The sequence below is a fragment of the Aristolochia californica genome, unplaced genomic scaffold (genome assembly GCF_029961685.1).
Source record: "Aristolochia californica isolate CCGP_79_NKW_82.1479 unplaced genomic scaffold, dmAriCali1.0.hap1 SCAF_11, whole genome shotgun sequence".
NCBI lineage: Eukaryota > Viridiplantae > Streptophyta > Magnoliopsida > Piperales > Aristolochiaceae > Aristolochia > Aristolochia californica.
In genome coordinates this window covers 3,350,922-3,374,528 of record NW_027181782.1, presented here as the reverse complement: position 1 = coordinate 3,374,528, position 23,607 = coordinate 3,350,922, and the positions used below count along the sequence as shown (strand labels likewise).

The following is a 23,607-nucleotide window of genomic DNA, read 5'->3' as shown; positions in this document are numbered from 1 at the left end:
AAAATTAATTAAAAAGGAAAAAGTAATAACATAACATCAACACACACACAGAGGACTAATCCAATACAAAAAGCAGCCAATTGGTGTGAAACATGTGAAATGTTATCTCAACCATCCGATCAATGTCTATCTCAGTCGTCTGATCATGATCAGACGACTGCACACACACACACACACATAGGCAAGGTAAGGGTTTGGCTCTGCACGATTTAAAAATGAACAATTTGCCTTAAATAAAAGGAATAACTTCTACAAAATGAACCATTACCTAGGCAAGGTAAGGGGTTGGCTCTACACGATTCAAAAATGAACAATTTGCCTTAAAAAAAGAAATAACTTTTACAAAATGAAAATGACTAATGTTAAGATAGGGCTGATATCGTTTTCTTAGAAGACGATCGTGTGACCTTATACACACACAAAATCTTAAAGCATTTTCAAATGTGGAACTTCTAACCTACACTAAGTCCTTTTCATGTTCAAACCCAATAGGAAAACAAATGGCCTTACAAGAGAACTACACCTATGGGGCATAAAAGAAACAAAAAACGTGGGTAGATACTTTCACCAAGCTCTTCTATATTGTTTGTCAAGATAAGGTCTTATTCCATCCCAAAATAACTCACTACTTGAAAAGTATATTGTCGAACGTTACATAGTAACATATTCCCAAATTATTTTAGTTGAAGGACATTTTACATTCTCTCACCAAAAAAAACCCTAATAGATTAATTTTTAATCATAAGAGTATTTTAGTACAATAAAAAAGCGAAGACAATTTTTGAAAAAGCACCAATGACTGACAACTTCTTGTGCCTAAATCATTAAAATTTAGATATTTGAAGGAATATTGAGACCTCATTCCAACAATTTTGAGTTGGAGTAAAAGAGAATTACTTGGACTTTCAAAGCTCGTGGCTTTTGAGGATGGGAACCAATTTTCCCCATAAGAATCCCCAACATCAATCTCATTATAGTTCAAAAACTAGTTGCTCTAGTTTGTTATAAATATTATCATTGATCTTATCATTTTTTGTGCTTTCAATGGTTTATTGAAGAACCAAATTGTTGAATCAACTTCTTTTATTGTTGTTGTTGGTGATGGCACCCATTGCCTCAAGTCCCCGATTTTTAATGAAGTGGGGGCAATTTTGTGCACAACTATAGTACAAGCTATAGTACAACTGAATTTCAAATTTGTGTTCAATTTTATCCAGAAATTGTGTTGGAAGACACCTCGAAGTGGCATCAATATAATTACCTTCCCCACAGCAAGGAGGTAATTTAAAGGTCTTCTCATAAGGATAGCATAAGGGTGTAATTATCTAAGAAGATGTATGTCTACTTATGTGTTTTCCTTTTTAAAAATGTGTAGCCCTAAGGGCATTGTAGTCATCGTAAACTTTCTTCCACAACTATAAATAGAGACTCAAGGCATGGGGTTGATCATTAAGTCTTCCATCTCCTCTCTCAAATTCGTTCTTAGAATTGTCTCATATCACATGCTCTCTCTCTCCATCTCTCTTCTTTCTATCTTCTCCTTTCTTCTCTTCCTTTCGTCTTTCACTACCTTGGTTGAGGACCATCATGGGATCCTAAATTCAACATGGTATCAGACCAATGAATTTAGGTTCCCCACATCAAGATGAAAATTTGAATGGCTCTATTGATCAAGCTTCACAGAGGGTCTACTTGTTAATAAAGATGATTTCTCTTGAAGCTACACCAAGATAAGTTTTTTTCTTATGAGATTATTGCTGATAGTTCTTTATCTCTATAAGATAGTTTATGAATGGCTTTCTTATTTAATCTGAATGAAAAGCTGGTGATTATATTCTTGGTTTTGAAAGTGGCTCATCCATGGTGATTATGTTCAGTTTTTATTCCCCATGCAAGACCGATTGTGTTATTTCTCTCTTGCATATTATGCTAATTAGAGAGAGACCATGCTGAATTGATATCAGCCCTTAATTTTCCACAAAAAGGTCGAAACCCGCTGCTCTTCTTGGAGAATGGTTTGAAGACTTCTTTTCATCAAAATTTTGTAACTTGAGCAGCTTTAATTTAAACCCTAGAATCCTTGCTATAATACCATGTTAGAACTAGGGTTTAATCCATAGGAAGCTTAGTCTAAAGGAGAAGAAAAAGTGAGAAAAGAAAAGTCTAGAGCATGAGATTAAGAGACCAAAGCATAGGGTTTGGAGTAAGCTCATGTATGAGCTCATGTCTAGGCATCACGGGTTCAACTCAAAGGCCATGCGGGCACCAGTCGTAGGCCACGCGGGTTCGACATGTAGGCAACACAGGTACCGCTATCAATGTACCATCTTCTTCAAGGTCACTGTCACTATCAACGTTGTCGAGATTGATGGAATCAGAGGCAGGAGTAACTTGCAAAGAAATGCTTTCGATCTTTTGAGACATTCGAGATAAAACGCCCATTGAATTAGAGTTTGAAACTACATCGAAAGAGCGGTAGTTGTTCAAAACGCTGCCAGACTCGTCCCATTGTGCCCCTTCTCTAATGGTTAGGAAAGGAAACAAGCGTAAGTACAAAAAAAGAGAAGAAACAAAACCAGTTTTCACAATTCTCTGAAAACAAACAACATGGAAACATAAATCATGTAAAGGGAGAGCGCAGATTACTGAGCTATGAGGGACCGGAGCTTGGGAGGAATGGTGAAAGCAAGCTTGAAGACATGGAGCTTCTTTCTGGATAGTGCAATGCAGACCTTGGAACGGGACTTCTTTTGTTTCCTTCGTGATGCACCCATTGTCCCTCTATCAGTCTTCTCCTTCCAACCTCATTGTTGTTAGCTCTAATTTAATATGGAAAAAGATTGAGAGTTTCTAATTGTGGAGAAAATGTTACTTCCACCGAGTGGCGCCTGCATGGCCTACCTGTGGCAAACCTGTGTTGCCAATGTGTGGCATCGGCATGACCTCCATATCGAACCTGCTTGGTGTCTCAGGGCCATCTTGTCAAAACAGCGTAACGTACGGGTCAAACCCACGTGGCCACCGAGTAACGCCCGCATGGTGTCCACGTGGTGTCTGCCTACCTCCATGTCAAACCTGCATGGCTTGCTCATCAAACATGCATGGCACGTGCAGGGAATTCTTGTGGCCTACGTGTCAAACCCACATGGAGCCCACGTGGTTGGATCACTTGATGATAAGAAGTCTACTTTAGGGTATTGTCCCTTAGTTGGAGGTAACCAGATTACATGGAGAAGTAAAAAACAGAATGTTGTTGTGAGGTATAGAGCAAAAGCAGAGTACAGAGTTATGACCTACACAGTCAATGAGCTTCTATGGAACAAATCCATTTTTACTGAATTGGGATTCTATAAGGAAGTTTCTATAAAAATATATTGTGACAACTAGGTAGCTATTCATATCACTTCAAATCTTGCCTTCCACTAAAGAACACAGCACATTAAGGTAGTGCCGCTTTATATAAGAGAAATTTCAAGTTTGGTATCTTATCTCTCAAACACGTTCCATCACAAGGGCATGAGGTAAACATTCTTACGAAATCAGTCACATTCAATAATTTAACCATTATATGAAGCAAGTTAGGTATCTACGATTTTTTCTCCCCCTCCCCCCCCCCCCCCCCCAACTTGAGGGAGAGTGTTGGAAGACACATCAAAGTGGCATCAATGTAAATGACCTGCCCCATGTCAAGGATGTAGCAAATGTCTTCTCATAAGAATGACTCAAGGGTGTAATTATCTACGAAGATGTATGTCTATTATATCTTTTCCTTTTCAAAGTTTGTAGCCCTAAGGGCATTGAAGTCATAGTGAACTTCCTTTTACAACTCTAAATAGAAGTTCAAGGTATGGGGTAAATCATTAAGTCTCCCCTCTCCTCTCTCAAATTCGTCCTAAGAATTGCTCCTCTCCCAAGCTCTCTCTCTCCATCTCTCTAGCCAAGTTTTCTCTTCTTTCTCTCTTCTCCTTTCTTCTTTTTCGTTTCTTCCTCTCCCCTTTCATTACCCTCTTGTGGTTCTTGGTAGCTCATAATGATAACAAAAAGTAACAACCAGCTGATTATGAATCTGGAGAACACAATGGGGATAAGCATGCCGAAACTAGTTCTTCATTCTCACACTCCTTCATGCTTATAAAGTTGGAATTGATAAAGAATAATTCCAAGCTTACAAAGTTGGTGTTGGTAAGAATAAGTAAAGTAAAGCGTCCTAGTAAAAATTTACCTTTTCCAAGATTTAAGTAAAGAATAAAGATAACTGAGTCATTCTCTCCTTTATACGTCCTCCAGCTTTTTCAGTCCTATTCGATGAAAATCTACCATAATCCTTTCCAATTTCTTCTTGTGAGGTACAAGCTTTCATCGTCTTTTCTTCCACTTTCATATCCTCCGCCAACAACAAGATTTCCTGTGAATCTGGTGTTAAATCCACAGACTTTCATCGGAGATATGGAAGAAATAATAATCTCTCCCACTATTGATGCACTAATTGAAAACCTAAAATCAGCAGCAGAAGAAGAAATCAAATTTGTGTGGGGCGTAGATAAGGAACTCACACGTCTCCTAAAGTCGTTCTCCTCGATCCAGTATGTGCTTGCGGATGCAGAAGGGAAGCAATTAACGTCGAGTTCAGTGAAGAAATGGGTTCTAAAGCTCAAGAATGTGGCTTATGACGCAGAAGATGTCATAGAAGAGTTCAACACAAGAGCTGTAGAAACAAAAATGGAAGACGAAGAGGAATCGACCAAGATAGAGGAAGTGGAGAAAGAGAAGGGCGCAGAATCTAGAAATGAAAAGCAGGTAATGAACCGTTGTTCTTGCTTTCACTCTGAAAATGCAATTCATGAGATAAGATACAAATTAAGAAGTTTAAGAAAAAGGGTGGAAAGGATTGAAAAGGATTGTCGTCGCCTTCGTTTAACAGAAGCCCATGAGCAGGTGCTTATGCAAACCAGTATTCATGAACGACTGAAAATTTCTTTAATGGTTGATGCTCTTATTCTGGGGAGAGAAGAAGATAAAAATAAATTAGTAGAACTGTTGTCAGATAAATTTAGTGTAAAAGGTCCTTCAGTCATTCCAATCGTTGCTCCTGATGGCATGGGCAAGACTACACTTGCTCGGCTTGTGTACAATTGCAAAGAAGCAGAACAACGCTTCAAGCATCGTTGGTGGTTTCGTGCCTCTCCTGATCTTAACGAGGAAAAGGTTATTAAAGAAATTTTCATGTCAACACTAGAACTTATTTATGATGGTACTGTTGATGCTAAGCTGATGTTTAAAGATTTGGTAAGAAAGAGCAGGTTCTTACTGGTTCTGGACAATGTAAGAGACGACAATCCTAACTGGAAGATACTATTGAAACCCTTCACTACTAGACATAAGCAGAGCAAGATCATAATAACTACACCAAGTGAGGAGATAGGATCAGTCTTAGGCACAGCTCCACCGTATCGTTTAGAAGGTTTATCCCATGAAAATTGCTCTAAGTTGTTTTACGTAAAGGCTTTTGATGTAGATAGCTTTCGAAGATACCCAAATCTTAGGGAGATAGGAGGGAAGATTGTAGAGAAATGCGGGGGCTTCCCTTTGGCTGTAAAGGCCCTCGGAGGCCTCCTTTGGAACGAAAGGAATGAAAATGAGTGGGTGAATGTCTTGGAAAGCTCCACATGGAACATAACCGAAGACAACAATGGAGTCTTACCTGCTTTGAAGATATGCTATCAGAAGCTTCCAGCAAACTCAAAAATTTGTTTTAGATACTGTTCTCTGTTTCCTAGGGACTACTACTTTAAGGAAAATGACTTGGTTGAGTTGTGGATTGGAGAGGAGTACATTCAAGATCAAGAATGCAGACAGATAGATAAAGCCACTCAAATCTTGTATGATTTATTGATCCAGTCATTTTTATCTGTGGATTCTTTCTGGTTGGACAGACCAAGATTCAAAATGCATGATCTCGCACATAATCTAGCAGAAGCAGTATCTAATGAAGAATTTATAAGGTTGGAAGAAGGTAAACCTTCTGTGATTCCACAAGGTGCTCGCCATTCTTCTTTTGTTTGTTTCAATGAGAAGCCATTGGTTAAGTTGGAAGAGCTCTGCAAGTATAAGAGATTAAGGTCCTTCTTGTATATAGACATGTTCCACAATAAGCGCCGTGTCTGGGTAGATGTTAGAGGGATTTTCCCTACTGAACAACTTGATCTTCTGCTACAATGCAAACTCATGCGTGTCTTGAGGCTGCGAGGTATCAACATTGAAACTCTTCCGGAAAGTTTCAGCAGTTTAAAACTCCTACGCTTTCTTGATCTCTCGGACACTACTCTGCGACAGCTACCTAACTCGATCTGCAAGCTCTACAATCTGGAGACATTGGATCTCAGAGACTGCATTTTAATGAATGAATTGCCAAAAGACATTAAAAACGTCATTAACCTCAGATTCCTCTATTTGGAAGAAAGCATGCACTCGATTCCTCTATTTCCTCATGTTGGGAACCTGAGGAAACTACAAACTTTGCCTTCGTTTGGAGTCAGGAGAGAGACTGGATACATGATTTCAGAATTGAAGGAGATGTCAGATTTGAAAGGAGGGATTATCATCTTCAATCTACAAAATGTGGTTTCTGGGGAAGAGGCTCAGCAGGCTAAGATGAAGAACAAGCCTTACATTACTGACTTGACTTTGGAATGGTATCCTATGAGTGGTGACAGAGATTCAAGTGTGGATGAAGAGGTGTTATATTCTCTGGAACCTCACAGCAGTGTGAAGAAATTAACTTTAGTCGGTTATCAAGGCAGGCATTTACCAAGTTGGCTACAGAACCTCACAGATCTGAAGGGTTTGGAATTGCATTCTTGCCCTAAACTGTCCTCACTGCCAGAAAATGGATTGCCAAGCCCTCTGCAGCTTTTGAAGATCATTTCCTGTTCTTTATTGAAAGAGAGATGCAAGCAAGAGACAGGCGAAGATTGGCCCAAGATAGCACATATCCCTGAAGTGACCATTGACTAAGGGTGTCGTAGTGAAAGACGAAAATACCTGCCGAGTATATAATGTGAAACCCTGCAATGTACTATTGCTTATACATGTAATTGGCACTGAATACTTTGCATTCATATTGGTGAATTTGGATTAATCTAAATGATGGGTATGAATACAATAGTCAATTTATAATATATTAAATGGACAAGGATATGTGCTAGAGAATCCTTTTTGTTTTCAGAATAGAAGGATTTTCATCTTGTACTGTGGCTTTAGAATGGTCCTTGAGAATCCTGCCCTTATACAACAAGAAACAAAGAATATGTGCAAGAGAATCCTTTTTTGCAGAATAGAAGGATTTTCATCTTGTACTGTGGAAGAGAAACATCTGGTTTATAAGTGAATTCAATTATTTGAGGACCATTCTGTTCTGTCATTCCACTCAATGAACAATCTCAAACATAACTTACATTTATATTGCAGAGATGGATTAGAGATAAAAAAACTAGAGCTAAACTGATAGCACACAATATCATTCTAGACCAATAGGGTATAGATCATACAAAGGGACAACTCTGATTCACATTAAGGAGGTCGAAAATAACCATAAGAAGAAAAGAAAGTTTGCACAGCAGTCATGATGAGAAGGACGATGGCTGCTACAACAGAAAGGATAGTCCAAGGATTACTGAAGTAATCTGTCATCAATTTAGCCCACCATATGTTAAATCTTTTTCGGTAGTATATATTCAAATCTCTGCATAGATGGGGAAGCAAATCATTTTCTCCTCCAATGAAGACAATGTTGGTGCCCAAGCCATTAAAAACTGAAGCAACCTGTTCTTCGGATCCTAATGTTTGCTCGATTATTCCATGGTAGTTAAGTATCTCCACATCCTCTACTGTATTAATCATGTAATCCATAAAGATGGCGTAGCCTGAAAAGTATGACCCTGCAGTAAGATGAGATTGCTCCCAGGCTACCAGTGTCCGTAACAGACTTTCAGTGTTGTTGTCAATGTGCAGACGTGGGATTTCCAGGACACCCCTGTGGAAGGTAATGTTGGAGAATCCAGTAGTGCGTTTCTTTCGAACCTTTATACCAGCATCTTGCAGTCTTCTCGCACATGGAATCGGTTCAATGGTCATCAGACTCGAAGATTGACGATGACGGGGAAGTTCGGGAGGTGGGCGTGATGGCATTAGAGTGCTCTTTATCTTATTGAAGAAAAGCTGTATCTGTCCTGGAGGTTCTTGGGGGCTGTTAGTTGGAAGAAGATGGGAGTGAACTAAATGAAGGAGGTGGAGGACTGATCCAGAGTTCATTAGAGGAGATTCCCCATTTTTGAACTCTAAAAACTGGCCAAAAAAACTAATACAGAGTGCCACCAAAGAAGGGTACTGAGAATCAGGAAGGACCATTTCATATAATTTCTGAAGAGCAAAGAAAGGAACCTGATTGTCAACAAGAAGCATGTCTATCCACAAGTCCTGCAGCCCGGCGGAACAAACTTGGTCCACTTGAGGTACGAGTTTGCCTTCATTGAACAGCAGCAGACAGTCAAGAATCTGGCAGCAACTCATTACCAGAACACTCAAACACTTGAAATCCACCTTGATTCTTACAAGGTGGGACACTCTTATCCGCTCTCTCATCTCATTCATCGCCAGGAGGTAATCCTCGAAACGCCTGGCGGGATTCCGGATGAGGATTGACTGGACGTGTGCCGAGATGTGCAGATCATTCAAACTTTGTCTTGGATAGGTTGATTCGAAGTTCCAGGCGACGTTGAAATAGGTGGATCGAACACGGTACTGCTGGGGTTTGACATTGTAAATGATCCTTGGGATAACGTAGATTGAGGTGGATGCGTTCCGATAAAACAAGGGTCGGAATCCAACTTTGATATCTTTCAGTAGATCCTTGTCGAAATTTTCAATCTCGTTCAATGGATCCTTGGGTGGTTCTGTTTCTGTGCTGTCCGCTGTGCTGCCTGCTGTGCTGTCTGACCACCTGCAACAAAGATTGAGCCCCAATTAGGCAGAAATCGTCTAGCTTAAATGGGAAGAAAGATTTATGAGCTGAGAGAGTTACCAATTCCATCTAGCACGATTAGACATCAAATATAACTGGAAATCTGAGGCGGAAGCGACCCTCTTCAGAGAAAGGACTGCGGAGAAGCTTGATGGAATGACAGTCAACGAAGATCAGGAGCAAATAAGATATCTTCAACGAAGGAACGATAAAACGAATCACAAGTCCCGTGCAATAAAAGTAACTTCACTTCTTTTGTTAGTGCCCCCGGTTGAAACTTATATCCTACAAAAGTTAAAAATTCTTTTCCTAGGATTCATATTTTCGAAAAACCTTGTGATCTGAAACATATTTCTATTAAAAATACTTTTCCGGTGTTTCCTAGAACAGACACTAACGGGACGTTATTAATTTAAATTTTCCGGTCAGATCTACCACTACAACGGCACTTCGGTGAACTTTCCCTCCGGTGGACTTTTCCAATGGTCCCACCCTCTTAACGTGCTCCTGAGGTTCCGTGTCAGTAGTCAAGTCTGAACATGTGGTGGAAATTAGGGTTGCTTTTCTCTTCAGTGTTTTCTAGCAGGAAAGTTAATGGGCCGATGGACTGTTTGCTTTGGATCACAGCCCATTGAGCTGTTTGCCCTCTTTGAACTTCTTCCCTTGTTTTCTTCTTTCTTTCATCATCTTCTTCTTTACTCCTTAAGTTCTCATTCTCTATTAAATACATTTTTCAAATTATATTATGGTATTAGAGTTGGTGGTTTAGAGTGTGTGCTTTTCTTTGAAAAAAAACTCTACCTTTAAATCTCTTTGATGTGATTTGTATATAAGTTGACATGCATAGGTTTTATGTATTGCATGATATTTGATTTCTATTATAAATGAAGGTGGTTCATCTGTGATCAAATATTAGTGAGGTAGTTAAGTTTCATAGGAGTATTTAAGTTGAATATTTGGTTGGAGTTGGAGATGTTATTAATCTAGTTACTAGGACAAACGATTTATTAGAGAAATATGAACATTTTTTGTAAGATTACGACTTCAAAATTGAATGGTGAATCAAGACAAGTATGTTTTTGGAGAACCTCCGACTACATATTTTTTCAGAAGAAATTTATCCAAAATCTATGGATTGTACCAATTTTTACACTATGGGGGTTAGTCAACTTGAAGTCCAAAATAAAGATCAACCGTATTACGCCCTTCATCAGTTGAAGTCATTAGTGGACTGCAGATGACATTTCATCTGGATGTTGGGGATGAAGCGGTCCTTCATCTCCACGTTATAAAAAATTTCATCTCGTTGAAGACCATTTTTCCCATTCTTCCAGATAAAGGACGTGCACCACGATTGAATTTTTCTTCCCCCTCTCTCCTCACACCACCATCTCTCGCGCGTCCTCATTTCCATTTTTTCATCCCTCTCCCGCACCCCCTCTCTCGTCTCCCTGCACCCCCGACGTCTTTGCTCCCTGTCTTTTCTCTCCCTCTCGTCTCCGGCCTCCGTCTCTGCTCCCTCTCGTCTCCGACCTCCGGCTCTCAGTCTTCTCTTGAACTCGCCCTCTCTCTTGCACCCCTTCTCTAGTCTCTGTGCTCCCTCTCTTCTTACGGACTCACTCTCCATTTTTCTCTCTCTCTTATCCCTCTCGACCTCCCTTTCTTCTCTCTCTTCTCCCTTTCGGTCTCCCAGTCCCTTCTCTATCTCGTTATTCTCCTTTCCCCCAAAATACCTTCCGATTTCGTTCGATTTCTATTTTCTTCGATTATGACATTTGGGCATCGATTGCTTAATTTATACTTCGATTAGGCATCGATTTCACCCTTCGGCTTCGGTTTTCCCCAAATTTCAGAAGGTATGACTAAACCCTAATTTTTTTCATTAAATTAGTGTTTTATTTTATTTTATTTTATTTTATTTTATTTTCAGTGCCTAATTGGGGGTTATTTGTGCATAATTGTGGGATTTAGGGTTATGGTTTAGGGTCTAAATTCTTGATTTGGGTTAGGGATTATTTTTAGGGCATACTTAAAACGGTTCAAGAGATTAACTAGAGATAAAATCAAACGTTTATTTTTTGTGAATCAGTGAATCAGAGTTGTTCAACATTTTCAGTAAACTATCTCAATAACTGGTTTAGAATTCACAAGTAAAACTCGGTGGGTGCCTGTAACTTGAATGAGAGAATACCAAGTCGCTCATTTTTGTTTGAAGCACTGCTTTGGATATATGGAGCAGCTAAAAGGTACAGATTTTTTAATCATCTCTTTTGAAAACATTGTTTGTACCCTTAAAGTGGTTCTTCGAGTGTGTCACTGGAAATGGTAGAGATGGAGTTGCATGGTTAGTGCAACTTCCCTTGCACCAAAGCTTGGCCGGAAAAACTCAATAGAAAACTCGATTTCAAATGTTAAAAGGTGCTCCTCCATTTTCTTTTAAAATCCAGGTGAAAATTGTACATGCTTGTTGCATATTGCACAATTATATACGTGGAGACGATTATGATGATATATTTGAAGATGAAAATGATAATTCGGGTGGCAAGCTTGGTAGAGGAGGTGATGCGGTCCAATTAGGTGCAATGGATGATACAGACAGTGACGATTGCGATGGTCCTGAGGATGAGGGTAGCCAAGTAACAAGCTTTCGGAGGCAGAGTGCATTACAATCCACAAGAACCGCACAATTTCGAGATGCCATATCGACTTCCATGTGGAACGATAAATTATGGTTGTATCTTATTACTTTTGAACATGTGTCGTTCATATGCAATAAACTTATAACTTGATGATTTTAATATTAAAGGCACGAACTTATTATTTGAATAATCTTTCTTTTAGGTTATTTATAAAGTTGTATATATATTTATTTATTATTTTTGTTCAATTTTATTACTATATTAAACTTCATATTTAAGTCTACGGTAAATAAAATATAATTAAAGTATGCATTTGATTAATTAATCACTTTTAATTTTTTTAAAATATATTATTAATTAATACCATGTAAAAAATCTATCTTATGTTATTAATATAACATTTTTTATTCATTAATCATATTTATTTTTTATTTACTCTATTGTATTAGTGATTTAATAGTGATAATTAAAATATTGTTAACTTAAGCACTTGGTTTAATTAACTCATTTTTATAATTAATAAAATCAATGGTTTTAAATTTCGAAGATGAAGATGAAGATGAACTTGTCCACACTAAGGGGGGGTTAGTCCACAATGAAGTGGAAATGAAGTGGAAAATTGAATTGAAGTGAGATGAATTGCTTCCACTTCAATTCATGTTTGGGTGTTAGTATAGACGAGTTCAAGTGGTTGGAAAACAGATTCCAATGTTAGTACCCCCAAATGAAAAATATGATATAAAAAGGAGAATAAGTGACATTTTATAATATACTTAAATAGAACATATACCTAAACATATAATTAACAAAAATAAACGTGGTTACTACACTTATAAGTGATTTATAGTATTAGAATATATTAATATCTTAATTAATGAAAAATTATATTATATTACTTAATGATTATAATTTATTATAAATTAAAAAAATAATTATGGTTTAATTAATTATAACAATTGGATAATTAAACCAATTAATGATTATAGTTTATTATAAATTAATATATTAATTACGTGTGACTAGAATAAATTATTTAAAATAAATAAATAAAATAAAAATAACATAAGTGAATATAATAAATAAATAAATTATTCTGTAATAACATAAGATATAGTTTAATATTAAAACTCATTATTTTAATAAAAATAAATAAATACATAATAAATAAATAAATATATTAATTTATCAATAACATAATATACATTTTAAATATTATCAATTAATAATATATTAACAAAAAATGAAAAACTAATGGTTTAATTAATTGGATAATTAAACCAATTATGACGATGTTTAATTTTTCCTAACTTAGGAAAAATTAAATATCGTCTTCGTCTTCCTCTGAGGCGATCTTGGCAACGGCGACGGCAGCGAGCAACGGCGATGGCGGCGACGCTCCGACGGTGCGCCGAGAGGGAGAAAATAGGGAGGCCGAGAGAGAAGAGAAGCCAGGAAGCCGAAGGGCTCTAGCCTCCCGTGCTCTGCGACGGAGGTCGAGAGAGGGAGGAAGGAAGGCCAACGGGGGGGGAGAGGCGGAAAGAGAGGGAGGCCGAGGGGCTCTGACCTCCCGTGCTCTGCGACGGAGGTCGAGAGAGGGAGGCCGAGGGGCTCTGCGACGGAGGTGGGGGCAGAGGGAGGACGGCCGACGGGGGTGGGGGTAGAGGGAGGAAAAAAAATCGCGGAGGGGGGGTAGAGAGGGAGGCCGAGGGGCTCTGCGTCTGGAGAGGCTGAGGGGGGGGAAGAAGCAACGCACGTCGCGCGTGGAAAGCTGATGATTCGCAAAATAGGTAGGAAACAGCTTTCCCCCGTTTTTGCCTGAGCGAATGAAATGGTGTTAGCTTACTTCAATTCAAGTCATTCTGGACTAACGCCATGAATGGGATGAACTAAGTAATGCAGGGGGAATTCATTCCACTTCATTGTGGACTAATCCCCCCTAACACCCATTTCGAAGATGAAGATCATGTAGATGCATGAGATGAACTTCAAATTTCCAATTTGTTAACTAACCCCCTATGGAAAGAGGTGACAAGCCTTTGATGCAATTTATGGGTGAATTGCAAGGAGCCTCAACAAATCAGTAAATTCCTTCTTGTTAAGTTATAAAAATACTAAAAAGCCAAAGAGAATAAATTAAAGTAACTCGATTGTTACATGCAATGTGACAAGTTATGAAGCTATTCAGGCATAGATTTTAACTTGAACTAACATACTCATATTTGAAGCACAGTAATAAGCCTCATGAGAGTATTCCTAGTGTTGAGTTAAAAAGTGGATAATTCGGCTACGGTGGTGAATAGTGATAACTTCGATAGTAGTGGTGGAGGAAACAATTTCAGAGGAAGGCATACAGGTTATAAAGGAGGAAGAGGTAGAACTCATTGAATTCTATGTATGCATCATGGAAAAATAAATCATTGGTCTAAGAAGTGTTGTGAAAAGTTTGGCAAGCCAATTTGGGAACATCAAGTAGTTCAAGGCAACAACACCAATAACATTGATCTAGTATGAATAAAGATGAATTACATTAGTCTGTACAAAGCTACTTGCAGAAATCTTATTCCTTATCTAAAAACTCATCTCCTACATCTTCCTCTCCTATTGTGGCTACTACAGCACAAATAGGTATATTTGTATTATTGAGTTTCTCACCCTCTTCTTGGGTCATTGACTCTAGAGGCCTAGCTTATATGTCAATTGCTTTGTGTTCTTTTTCAAATATATCTTATAATAATAGCCTTGGAGTTGTCACATTAGTAGATGGAACCACCTCAAAGGTGTTGTTATTGGTTCTATTTCTACCTCTCCAGTGTTACTTTTTTATGTGTTATTTATGCCTAATTTTGTTATTAGGTTATTATTTGTTAGTAAACTTAATCAAAGCTTAAATTGTTCAATTACTTTCTATTATCCATGTGTGTTATTCATGATCTTTAAACAAAGAAAAAGATCAGATGGGGCCTTGAGAGTGGACTCTACTATCTTAAGGAGCACCAAAAATCTATGCTAGTAGCTTTTAAAGCTTTTAAAAGTTCAACTAAGGCATATGAGTGGCATCTCAAAGTCAAACACCAAAGCCTTGAGAAACTAAATGAGTGTTGCCCTATTTTGGTTCCTTTAAAGATGCACCTACATTCCAATGTGAAGCATGTTAATTGGGAAAGCAACACTCTATCCTACCTAGTTAGCGAAACCTTGCACTTCATTAGACTGTTCCAATTAATTCATTTTGATGTATGAGGTCTTTGACCTACCCGTAGTAGTGGATATCTTTATTTTTTTCCTTTCATTGATGACTTCAGTAGGATCCTAGGTATATTTACTTAAGTCGCTAAATGAAGTGTCGATACATTCAAAAGTCTTTATATTGAAGTTCAAAAATCATTTCGGAATTCTTGATTTTCAGGATTCTATGAATTTAGCTCATGGAAAAAAAGACAATGACACCCATTGGGAGAAAAAAAAGAAGAATAAGAGTTTATGGACTTATATCTTAACTCATCCCCTGAAGTCCAATTTATAGATTAATCAAACTACAGTATAACAATTGTGCCCCTGGAACTTAACCTAATTACATCAATCATGCTTTATCCAAATCTACATAAATCAAGTGACGATAAATTAACTACATTAATCTAGGAAGATTTACCAAATCTTCCAACTCAAGTGATAAGGATTTCAACTCGTGCCAAATCTTCCAACTCATGTGATAAAGATTCCAGCTTGTGTGATGACTCATCATGACACCTCACATGATCATGGTGGATCCCACCAGCTCGTGTGATCATGGTGTATCCATATTTTATGGATTTGGGCCCATCTTCCAATTGGAATGTCCATCGCTACTCTCCGATTAGATAATATTAAAGAGTTTCTCAATTCTTCTTTCCTAAGTTTTTGTTTGTCTCATGGAATCATACATCGAACATCTTATGTCTACGGTGTGTAGCCTTCTTTTCCATATGCATGTCCCAGAGAGGTAATGAGGGGAGGCTAATCTTATAGTTTTTTTTCTTAATAATTGTAAGCCTTCATCCATGCTTGAGGGAAAATACCCATATGTATTTTGAAACCCAAATGTAATTTGTATCCCTACTACCCAAAGTCTTTAGTTTCATTATGCATATAATACAAATCCAGCCAAAATGAAGTTATCTCCATCTATTAAATAATTATTTCTTGGTTGCTCTCAACTTCCTAAAGGCAATAGATGTTATGATCGACTTGCAATGAGTTGGTATAATTCAAAAAATGTCTCTTTCTTTGAAGATACTCTATATTATACTTCTACTCGGGTCAAAGATATATCTATTCTGGAGATGCCTACTATTGGTCCAGGTGGTGTCTCAAGCCAGGGGTGAATTGAGTATAAAATAAAACTTAAGTGGTTTTGGTGTAATTAAAAATAAATAGATTCACAAAATGACACGCACATACACACAACCACAAAGAGGCAAAGATTTTTTTGTTATCAATGTTCCATTAGTGGTAATTCCCGTTGAAGAACCCTTACCCAGGAAAATTTTCACTATCTTATTCTATTAATGAAAATTACGAAGAGATTTTGACTCTCTTTAAACTAAGTGTAATTCTCAATCACACTGTCCCAACCTCCCACCCAAAGATATTCAATACAAACTAGATTTCAGCCCTAGTAGGCACTCCCTTTCTAAAATCAAGGCTCTAGAATGTCAAATCTTCTTGCACTTAAGGTACTAGACAAAGAAAAGTAAAAATACAAAAGATAAAAATGAAACTTACACATTTCTTTCAAAGAGATAGCCTTTCTCCTAGTGAGATCCAAGCTTCTAAATCTTTAAGCACATGGAAAAAAATGGATGGAGCTTGATGGAACTATGATTGCCAAGAATGTAAATAGAAATTGGAAGATTTAGACAAAATATGGTTTTTTCTCTTCAAAAAGGTAAAACAGAATTTTAAGCCCAAAAATATTTTTCTAGAGGTTTGGTTTGCCAATATAAGCTTATTGAATTCTTCTATACAAGTTTAGGAGCTTTTTTTAAAAAGTAGTTATTTTTTTACCGTTTGCAAAAGTTGCAAAAAGGGTTGGTAGATTATGTCATTTCGTTGATCAATCATGCCTTTGCAATGGCTATATTTTTTTAGTTCCTCTGCCCAATCATTGATCAAGGCATCGATCAATCACTTTGCAGCCCTTTTAAAAATATGTTTATCAATTATGCTTTGTAAAATGGCTTAGTAGTGTTATTTATGATCCATCATGTTATGGTGGATGATCAATCACATCCCTTCAATTATCCATCATACTAAGTGGATTATCCAATCATGTTTATAAATCCTACCTAACAGTATTTAGTACAATCAATCATTCTACTAATTAGATGATTGATTATGCCTATTGCCAGTACACAAAAATGAGTTATAAGCATGACATAGGCCATGACTAAAGGTCTTAAAGTTTCTAAAATATTCATATGCAATTAAAAAAATATTTTTGGAAAACATTTCATGCCCTAATGTTTTTTTCATGAATTCAAAGATTGTAGAGTACAAATACTTGAAATTAAAGTTTCAAGTGAGGTTTATATTTGGTGAAAACTTGTGTTATAATTCCAAAACCTTTCTATAACGTCTATGTGATGATTTTGAGTATGATTTTGAAAATATAAATGTTATAACTTCATAACATACTTGTTCTTAAGAGTCAAATTTTGGTTTGCTATCTACTTACTTTGCTATAGTTCTTAAGATTTTTCTAGTGATCCTTGAACTCTAGTCTACAAATTTTTAATCTTCTTCTTCATGTAAGTTTTGTTAGGAATTAGATGCCCTAATTCCAAACTAATGAGATCAATAATTATAATCGTGGAAGTAAAGAAAAACAAGCATGAGAACAAACAAGATTTATACAGGTTCGCCTCAAGGTGAGACTACGTCCTGTCTTCCGCCGTTATAGTAATCTACTATAAAGATAAAATAGTTTACAAGATAAATCGCACTGACTTAAAAGTGGTTTTTTTCTCAAACCTCTCTCGACCACAATTGACGCTCCTTGGATGATAAAATCCTAATAGCGGCACCCCAAATATAAAGAGGAAACTAGGGCAACCGCGAACAAGAGTAAAATTCCCAAACTGCTCTTACTGAAATAGCAACTAATATATTGTAGACCGGGCAGGGGCTCCACCCCCACACTCAGTGAAGGGCATTGATTAGGCTCCACAACTTAACAAATTCTTCTTCATAACAACAATCTTCAATGAGTTTTTTTCTTTGAGACTTGACTTGACAACTTGATTGATCATTCTTTTGACTTGATATTTTGCCGTAGAGCTTATACACTTGTGCTAGAAGGCATGTTTCTAACATACACTAATAACACCATTAGTAGCACACTTTTAAGCTACCATTTTGTTATCATCAAAATAATGAAGATCTATATGATGTTACCATTTGTCTAACTTATACTACTACTGATAGATGCCAAAGAAGATATATATAGTTTTTAGATACAAATCAAAGATACCATATCTCCAAGTTCTCCTCCAATTCCTTCTTCGTCATGTAAGTCTTCCTTTGCTCTTTTTGACGATCTTCATTTGCATGTGGCTATTACAAAAGGTGTTAGAGCATGTAATAAATACCCCATATAAATTTTTTTTGTCCTTTTAGTGGTTTTATCCTTCTTATAAAGTGTTCTTATCTAATATAAATTATGTATATGTTCCTAAATCTTATGTTGAGACTCTACAATGTCCCTATTAGAAAACAACTATGGAAGAAGAAATATTAGCCTTAATACATAGGGGTAATTGGACTTTATGTATTCCTCCTTCCATTGATACAACTATGGGTTGTAGATGAGTGTTTACCATTAAACACAAATCAGATGGCTCTATGGAAAGATACAAGGCTTGGTTGGCAGAAAAATGACACACTTAAACCTATAGATTAGACTATGGTGAAACTTTTTCCCTTGTAACTTGATAAAATTCAGCTCAAATATTAATCTATGTGGCAATAAATAAGGGTTGGATATACAATAGCTTGATGTGAAAAATATTTTTCTGTATGGAGACTTAGATAAGGAAGTATACTTTTCCTCAAGTCTTATTTGATAAGTTCACCAGAGTTGTTCTGAATGTTGGATTTATTAGAAGCAATTCTAACCAGTCTATGTTTATTTTGAAAAGGATGACAGGTTGTGTGATATTGATTGTGTATGTGGATGATATTATTATCTCTAGAAGTGATACATATGGAATTTTAAAAGTTAAAGTTCATCTTCATAAGCATTTTCATATCTCTTTTTCAACTCCCTTTATTGCCCTTATGTGCCACTGAGATTCTCCAAAGGTTTCTATTTTGGGGGTCATTGTGGTAATTTTTTTCCTCCTACTTAATGTTACTTTATTCCTTTCAGAAAATTTTGAAAGACATGATAGAAATCTAGTCTTCTAATTTGTTTTATCTTTTTTTTGTATCAAGACTGACTATTCTTATTAATCTATTGATTTGATGTATGCCTCCTTTTTTGGGAACTATGAGTATTACGTTGTCAGCTCCTTACTTTTGAAGTATAGGTGTTGTTATCTTTGTACTCCTCTAGTATTTTTTTTCAATTTTCATCTTTTATTTTTAATTACCACATGCAAAGTACAACATGAGTTTAGGGTTCACCCAATATCCAACGACAGTCAAGTCTTTTTATTCACCCAATTATTGGGATATAAATTTTTAACCAGGGGCACTAATAGGGGTCATAAAACCGATGTGATGGTTTCAGGAAAAAAAAAAGTAGATTAAAGTTATATTATTACATTCAAAACACGTAAATAAAATCAAAAGTGACTCATGAGCATATTGTTAGTAATTAAATGGCAATTAGAGTGTAAGGTGTAAAGTATAAAGCTTTAGTGGGCAAAACTTTTTCATAAATTTTGCTTTTTGAGCTTAATTCCTCACGTTAAGAACAATTTACTGCTCCATGTGATCATTAAGCCCAACAGAAAATTTTGCTCTTGCTGCCTTATAAATAGCGAAGCGTTTTGTATTTTCTGAAACCATCAAAAGCCAAAAGATGGCATTGCCCAAGCAATTGCTTCTGCTACTCTTAGCAACGGTGGCTCTCACCAGTCCCTGTTTGATGGCTGCTGATGGTGGCTACGAGCAGAAGACCGAGGAGGTCATTCCTCCGCTGCCAAAGGCCCCTTTAGAGCAGAAGCCACCGTTCGTGGAGAAGCCCTTACCAGAACTTCAACCAAACCTGGACGAAAAGAAGCCACCATGCAAGAAGGATAAGAAGGAGGAAAATCCACCGCCGGAGGTAAAACCACCACCGGAGATAAAGCCGCCCCCAGAGGTGAAACCACCGCCGGAAGAAGAGCCTCCCCCGATCGAGAAGCCAGAACCAAAGGAAAAGCCGGACGATGAAAAGAAGAAGCCATGCAAGAAGAAGGATAAGAAGGACGATAAGTCACCACCGGAGGAAATGCCGCCTCCACTGCTGAAGCCGCCGCCGATGGAGATGCCGCCTGAGTTGCCGAAACCGGATGATAAGCCCGACAAGAAGCCAGAATGCAAGAAGAAGCCCAAGGAAGACAAACCAGAAGAACAGCCCCCTCCATTGGAGAAGCCGCCTCCGCCGGAAGATAAGCCAGACCCCAATGTAAAGCCGCCTCCAGACGACAAGCCGGAGCCCGACGAAAAGCCCCATCTGCACCATAAGCACAAGCACAAGCACAAGTGCAAAAAGCATAAAAAGGAAAAACACGAGGAAAATCCCCCACAGCCGCCTGTGCCACCACCGGTGCCTCCGCCTGTCCCACCACCTGTCCCGCCTCCGGTGCCACCACCGGTACCACCTCCAGAAAACGAGCCAGACAAGAAACACAAAAAGAAATGCAAGAAGAAACCACCACATGGGGGGGACGAATTGTCTTCACCAGAGCAATCGGGACCCGATAAGAAGCTACTCGAAGTAGAGACACCAACAGTCGAAAACAACCCTTGGTTGGGGAAAGCGCCATTGAAGGACAGCCAGATGAAGATGCCACGACGGCTGGGACGTCCAGAAGCAGAGAAGGTTGCGGAGTTCAATAACAAGCAAGTGAAAGAGAAGGCACCAGGTAAGTCTCATAAGCAGCAGCTTCAGGCCAAGCCTTCACAGTCGAACACTTCCAACTGAGTCTTGTTTTGTTGGTGTTTAATGTGATCACCATTAATCTTCCAGGTCTGTGTGTTAAATATTTTTCATTGTCACTTTTGACTGTTGTTTCTTGTGATGTTGTTATCTGCGAGCCTTCAACTCTATTATTATGGCATTAATGGATTTCCCTCAAGTAAAAGCAAATGTGTGCATGCACAGTGAGAGAGCTCTCTTGCTCCTGTGTATCATTTCCCTTGCTTTTTACAAATCATAGTGGATGATGTTTTTAGCATACTACTTTATTGATAATTAGAAGTAAAACCTTATAAGAAGTATTTCTTCTCCAAAAGTGATACTTTCACATTTTTACTTTTTATTTTTATTTTATTTTTCTTTTTTACTATATGGAGGTGTTTGTGTTGAGAGAGTGAAGAAAGAATAAACTAAATTTTTATTTTTTTTTAGCTTTGTGTCGGTTTTAGGGGATGGGAAAATTATCACACCACTCATTTTATCCCACAAAAAGTTAAAGTCGCTAAACAAATTGGTTTCATATTACTCCAGAAGAAAAATAAACCAAGAAACCTCAGATTGATCCTTTACCATCGAAACGTCTATCCTCCACCTTATCATCTGTTATTTATAACGTATTATTTTATTTCTAGTGTAGGCACAAAAGTTAAAATTTAGTTTTGTGGCACAAACACAAGAAAATTGATTGGGAAAAAATTTCAAATGAAAATTTCTGTAGCAAAAATAGGTTAAAGAAAATGTGATTTTTCTATATTTTTTCCTCAAAACAACTCGAGAATTGTTACACATTTTGTGAAAGTGAGCAAATGAACAGTCAAGATAACATGTAATTGAATATAACAAAATAAAATAAAATAATGTTGACCTAAGAATAAGTTTAAAAAGTGTATGTTTACTTGTTCCATTTACTTTTTGTTGTTACAATCCTATTAGGTCTAATGAGGTGCAAACCTAGAGAGGGTGGTGAATACATTTGTTACCTTTGCTATTTTTAACTTCTTTTTAACATTTCACTTAATATCGGTTGTGTTCACAATAGTAGTTTTGTAAATGCAAAAAAATAAAAATTAATAAGACATGTGTATCAAAAGTCTTGGGAAAGGGGGAACAAGGTTCCTAGACAACAGATGTTCAAGACACATGACTGGGGATGTACCTTTCTCTTATTATAGATGATGTTATTTTCATTGAAGGACTCAACTACAATGTCTTAAGCATAAGTCAATTGTGTGACAAGGGTTTCAATGTTGAATCAGAGTTGAAAAGTTGTATTCTCTAACTTTGTTTTTAATGTTTGATGTACATAGACAAAGGTAACATGTGTATTCTTAGAATAGATTATTTGCTTAATCATAAAGTAGCATGTCTTATAGCTATAGTGAAAATACATTTTTTTGATTGTGAAATGTCTTTCTAATTGAATTTGAAAAATAATTTTTATTTGACGCAGGCATGAAAGAAAACATTTGAAAAATCCATTCATGCCTAACAAAGAAATTCTCACCTCCGGCCTGGACAACTAATTCATATAGATGGACTTGTATTGGACATTAGAATAGCTAATCTAGGTGGAAAACATTATGTATTTGTGATTGTTGATGATTATACTAGAGATTCACATGAACCTTGTTTCTAGTTCATAAGAATGATGAAATTTAAGGAATTTGTAGAACGGTCTACCTTGGTGGGAAATGAAATTGATAGGAGGATCATTAGAATTAGGAGTGATTGAGGCGGAGAATTTTTATGAGAATTTGAACAGTTTTTGATAAGAATGGATATAGACATGAATTATTCAGCATCTAGAACGCCTCAACAAAATGTAGTAGCTAAGTGAAAAGATAGAACCGTTCAAGAAATGTGTAGGATTATGCTAAATGAATTCAATCTACCTAAGTCAAGTTGCTTTATCATCAACCAAGTATACTTGAGACCATACTTTAAGAAAAACTCTATATGAACTTTGGAAGGGAAGGATGCACAACATTGGGATGTAAGTGTTACATTATAAACACAAAGGATACTTCAGATAGATTACTCTAAATCTAGTAAAGTAATTTTTATAGGATACTCAATATCTACAAATATTAAATATTATTGATAGACTTTTATTTGTCAATTAAAATAATATTATCAATATATTTTGATTAATAAAATAATTATAAATAAGCATACTATGTTTTAGTATTTCTATGAATTTTAAAAAATTTAAGACACTACATTTGTCTTTTTTATATTACAATAATCAAAACGTTCCTAAAAAATAATAGTAGTAATTATTATTATTTTAAAAACCAATGTACCTAAATAATATTTAGAGGCTCTAATGTTAAAAATTCCTCAATCTAACATAAAAAAGTAATTAGCGAACATTGAAAAAATGGCATTACCATTTTCACCTTATTTTCTAAGAAAAGAAACCCAATGTCATCCCCCATTCGCTCTCGAAATCCAAGTGAATTCCAAAAGGGCTACTCATTACAAATCTATCTCTCATTCACTCTTACCAGGTTGAAAGTTTGGGTGTATTCCAATTTTTTAGACCATCTAAATAGGAGAATCTAATTTTACATTGGAATCCAAACCTCACTTCATCCAATCTTATTCCTAGATTATTTTCGATCCAAAATTATTTCTAAATTATATTCACCCTAGGATGAAAGTTTCACAATGGCTTTTGCTCTGCCTATCAGATTTTAAGGATCATAAGACATCCATCACTGGAAATCCCCTTTTTACATCCAATATTTATCATTTATTCCTTTATAACATTCCTACATTCATAT

At 36.7% G+C, this 23,607-nt stretch overlaps 4 protein-coding genes across 4 annotated transcripts; 2 read left to right on the top strand and 2 right to left on the bottom strand.

Annotated features, from left to right (window-relative positions):
* Positions 1-2,247: 2,247 nt before the first annotated feature.
* Positions 2,248-2,774, bottom strand: LOC137944592 (uncharacterized). Its single transcript, XM_068790278.1, has 2 exons — positions 2,647-2,774; positions 2,248-2,521 (listed from the first exon to the last, which is right to left on the bottom strand). Exons 1-2 carry the CDS (start codon positions 2,772-2,774, stop codon positions 2,248-2,250), a joined length of 402 nt encoding a protein of 133 aa, XP_068646379.1.
* Positions 2,775-4,446: 1,672 nt separating this feature from the next.
* Positions 4,447-7,014, top strand: LOC137944591 (disease resistance protein RGA2-like). Its single transcript, XM_068790277.1, has one exon. It carries the CDS (start codon positions 4,447-4,449, stop codon positions 7,012-7,014), a length of 2,568 nt encoding a protein of 855 aa, XP_068646378.1.
* Positions 7,015-7,382: 368 nt separating this feature from the next.
* On the bottom strand, positions 7,383-9,261 carry LOC137944341 (UPF0481 protein At3g47200-like). Its single transcript, XM_068790000.1, has 2 exons — positions 9,080-9,261; positions 7,383-8,998 (listed from the first exon to the last, which is right to left on the bottom strand). The coding sequence occupies exons 1-2, from the start codon at positions 9,103-9,105 to the stop codon at positions 7,570-7,572; spliced, it is 1,455 nt and encodes a 484-aa protein (XP_068646101.1). The 5' UTR covers positions 9,106-9,261; the 3' UTR covers positions 7,383-7,569.
* Positions 9,262-19,720: 10,459 nt separating this feature from the next.
* Positions 19,721-20,827, top strand: LOC137944589 (early nodulin-75-like). The gene has a single exon (XM_068790276.1). It carries the CDS (start codon positions 19,721-19,723, stop codon positions 20,825-20,827), a length of 1,107 nt encoding a protein of 368 aa, XP_068646377.1.
* The last annotated feature ends 2,780 nt before the right edge of the window (positions 20,828-23,607 follow it).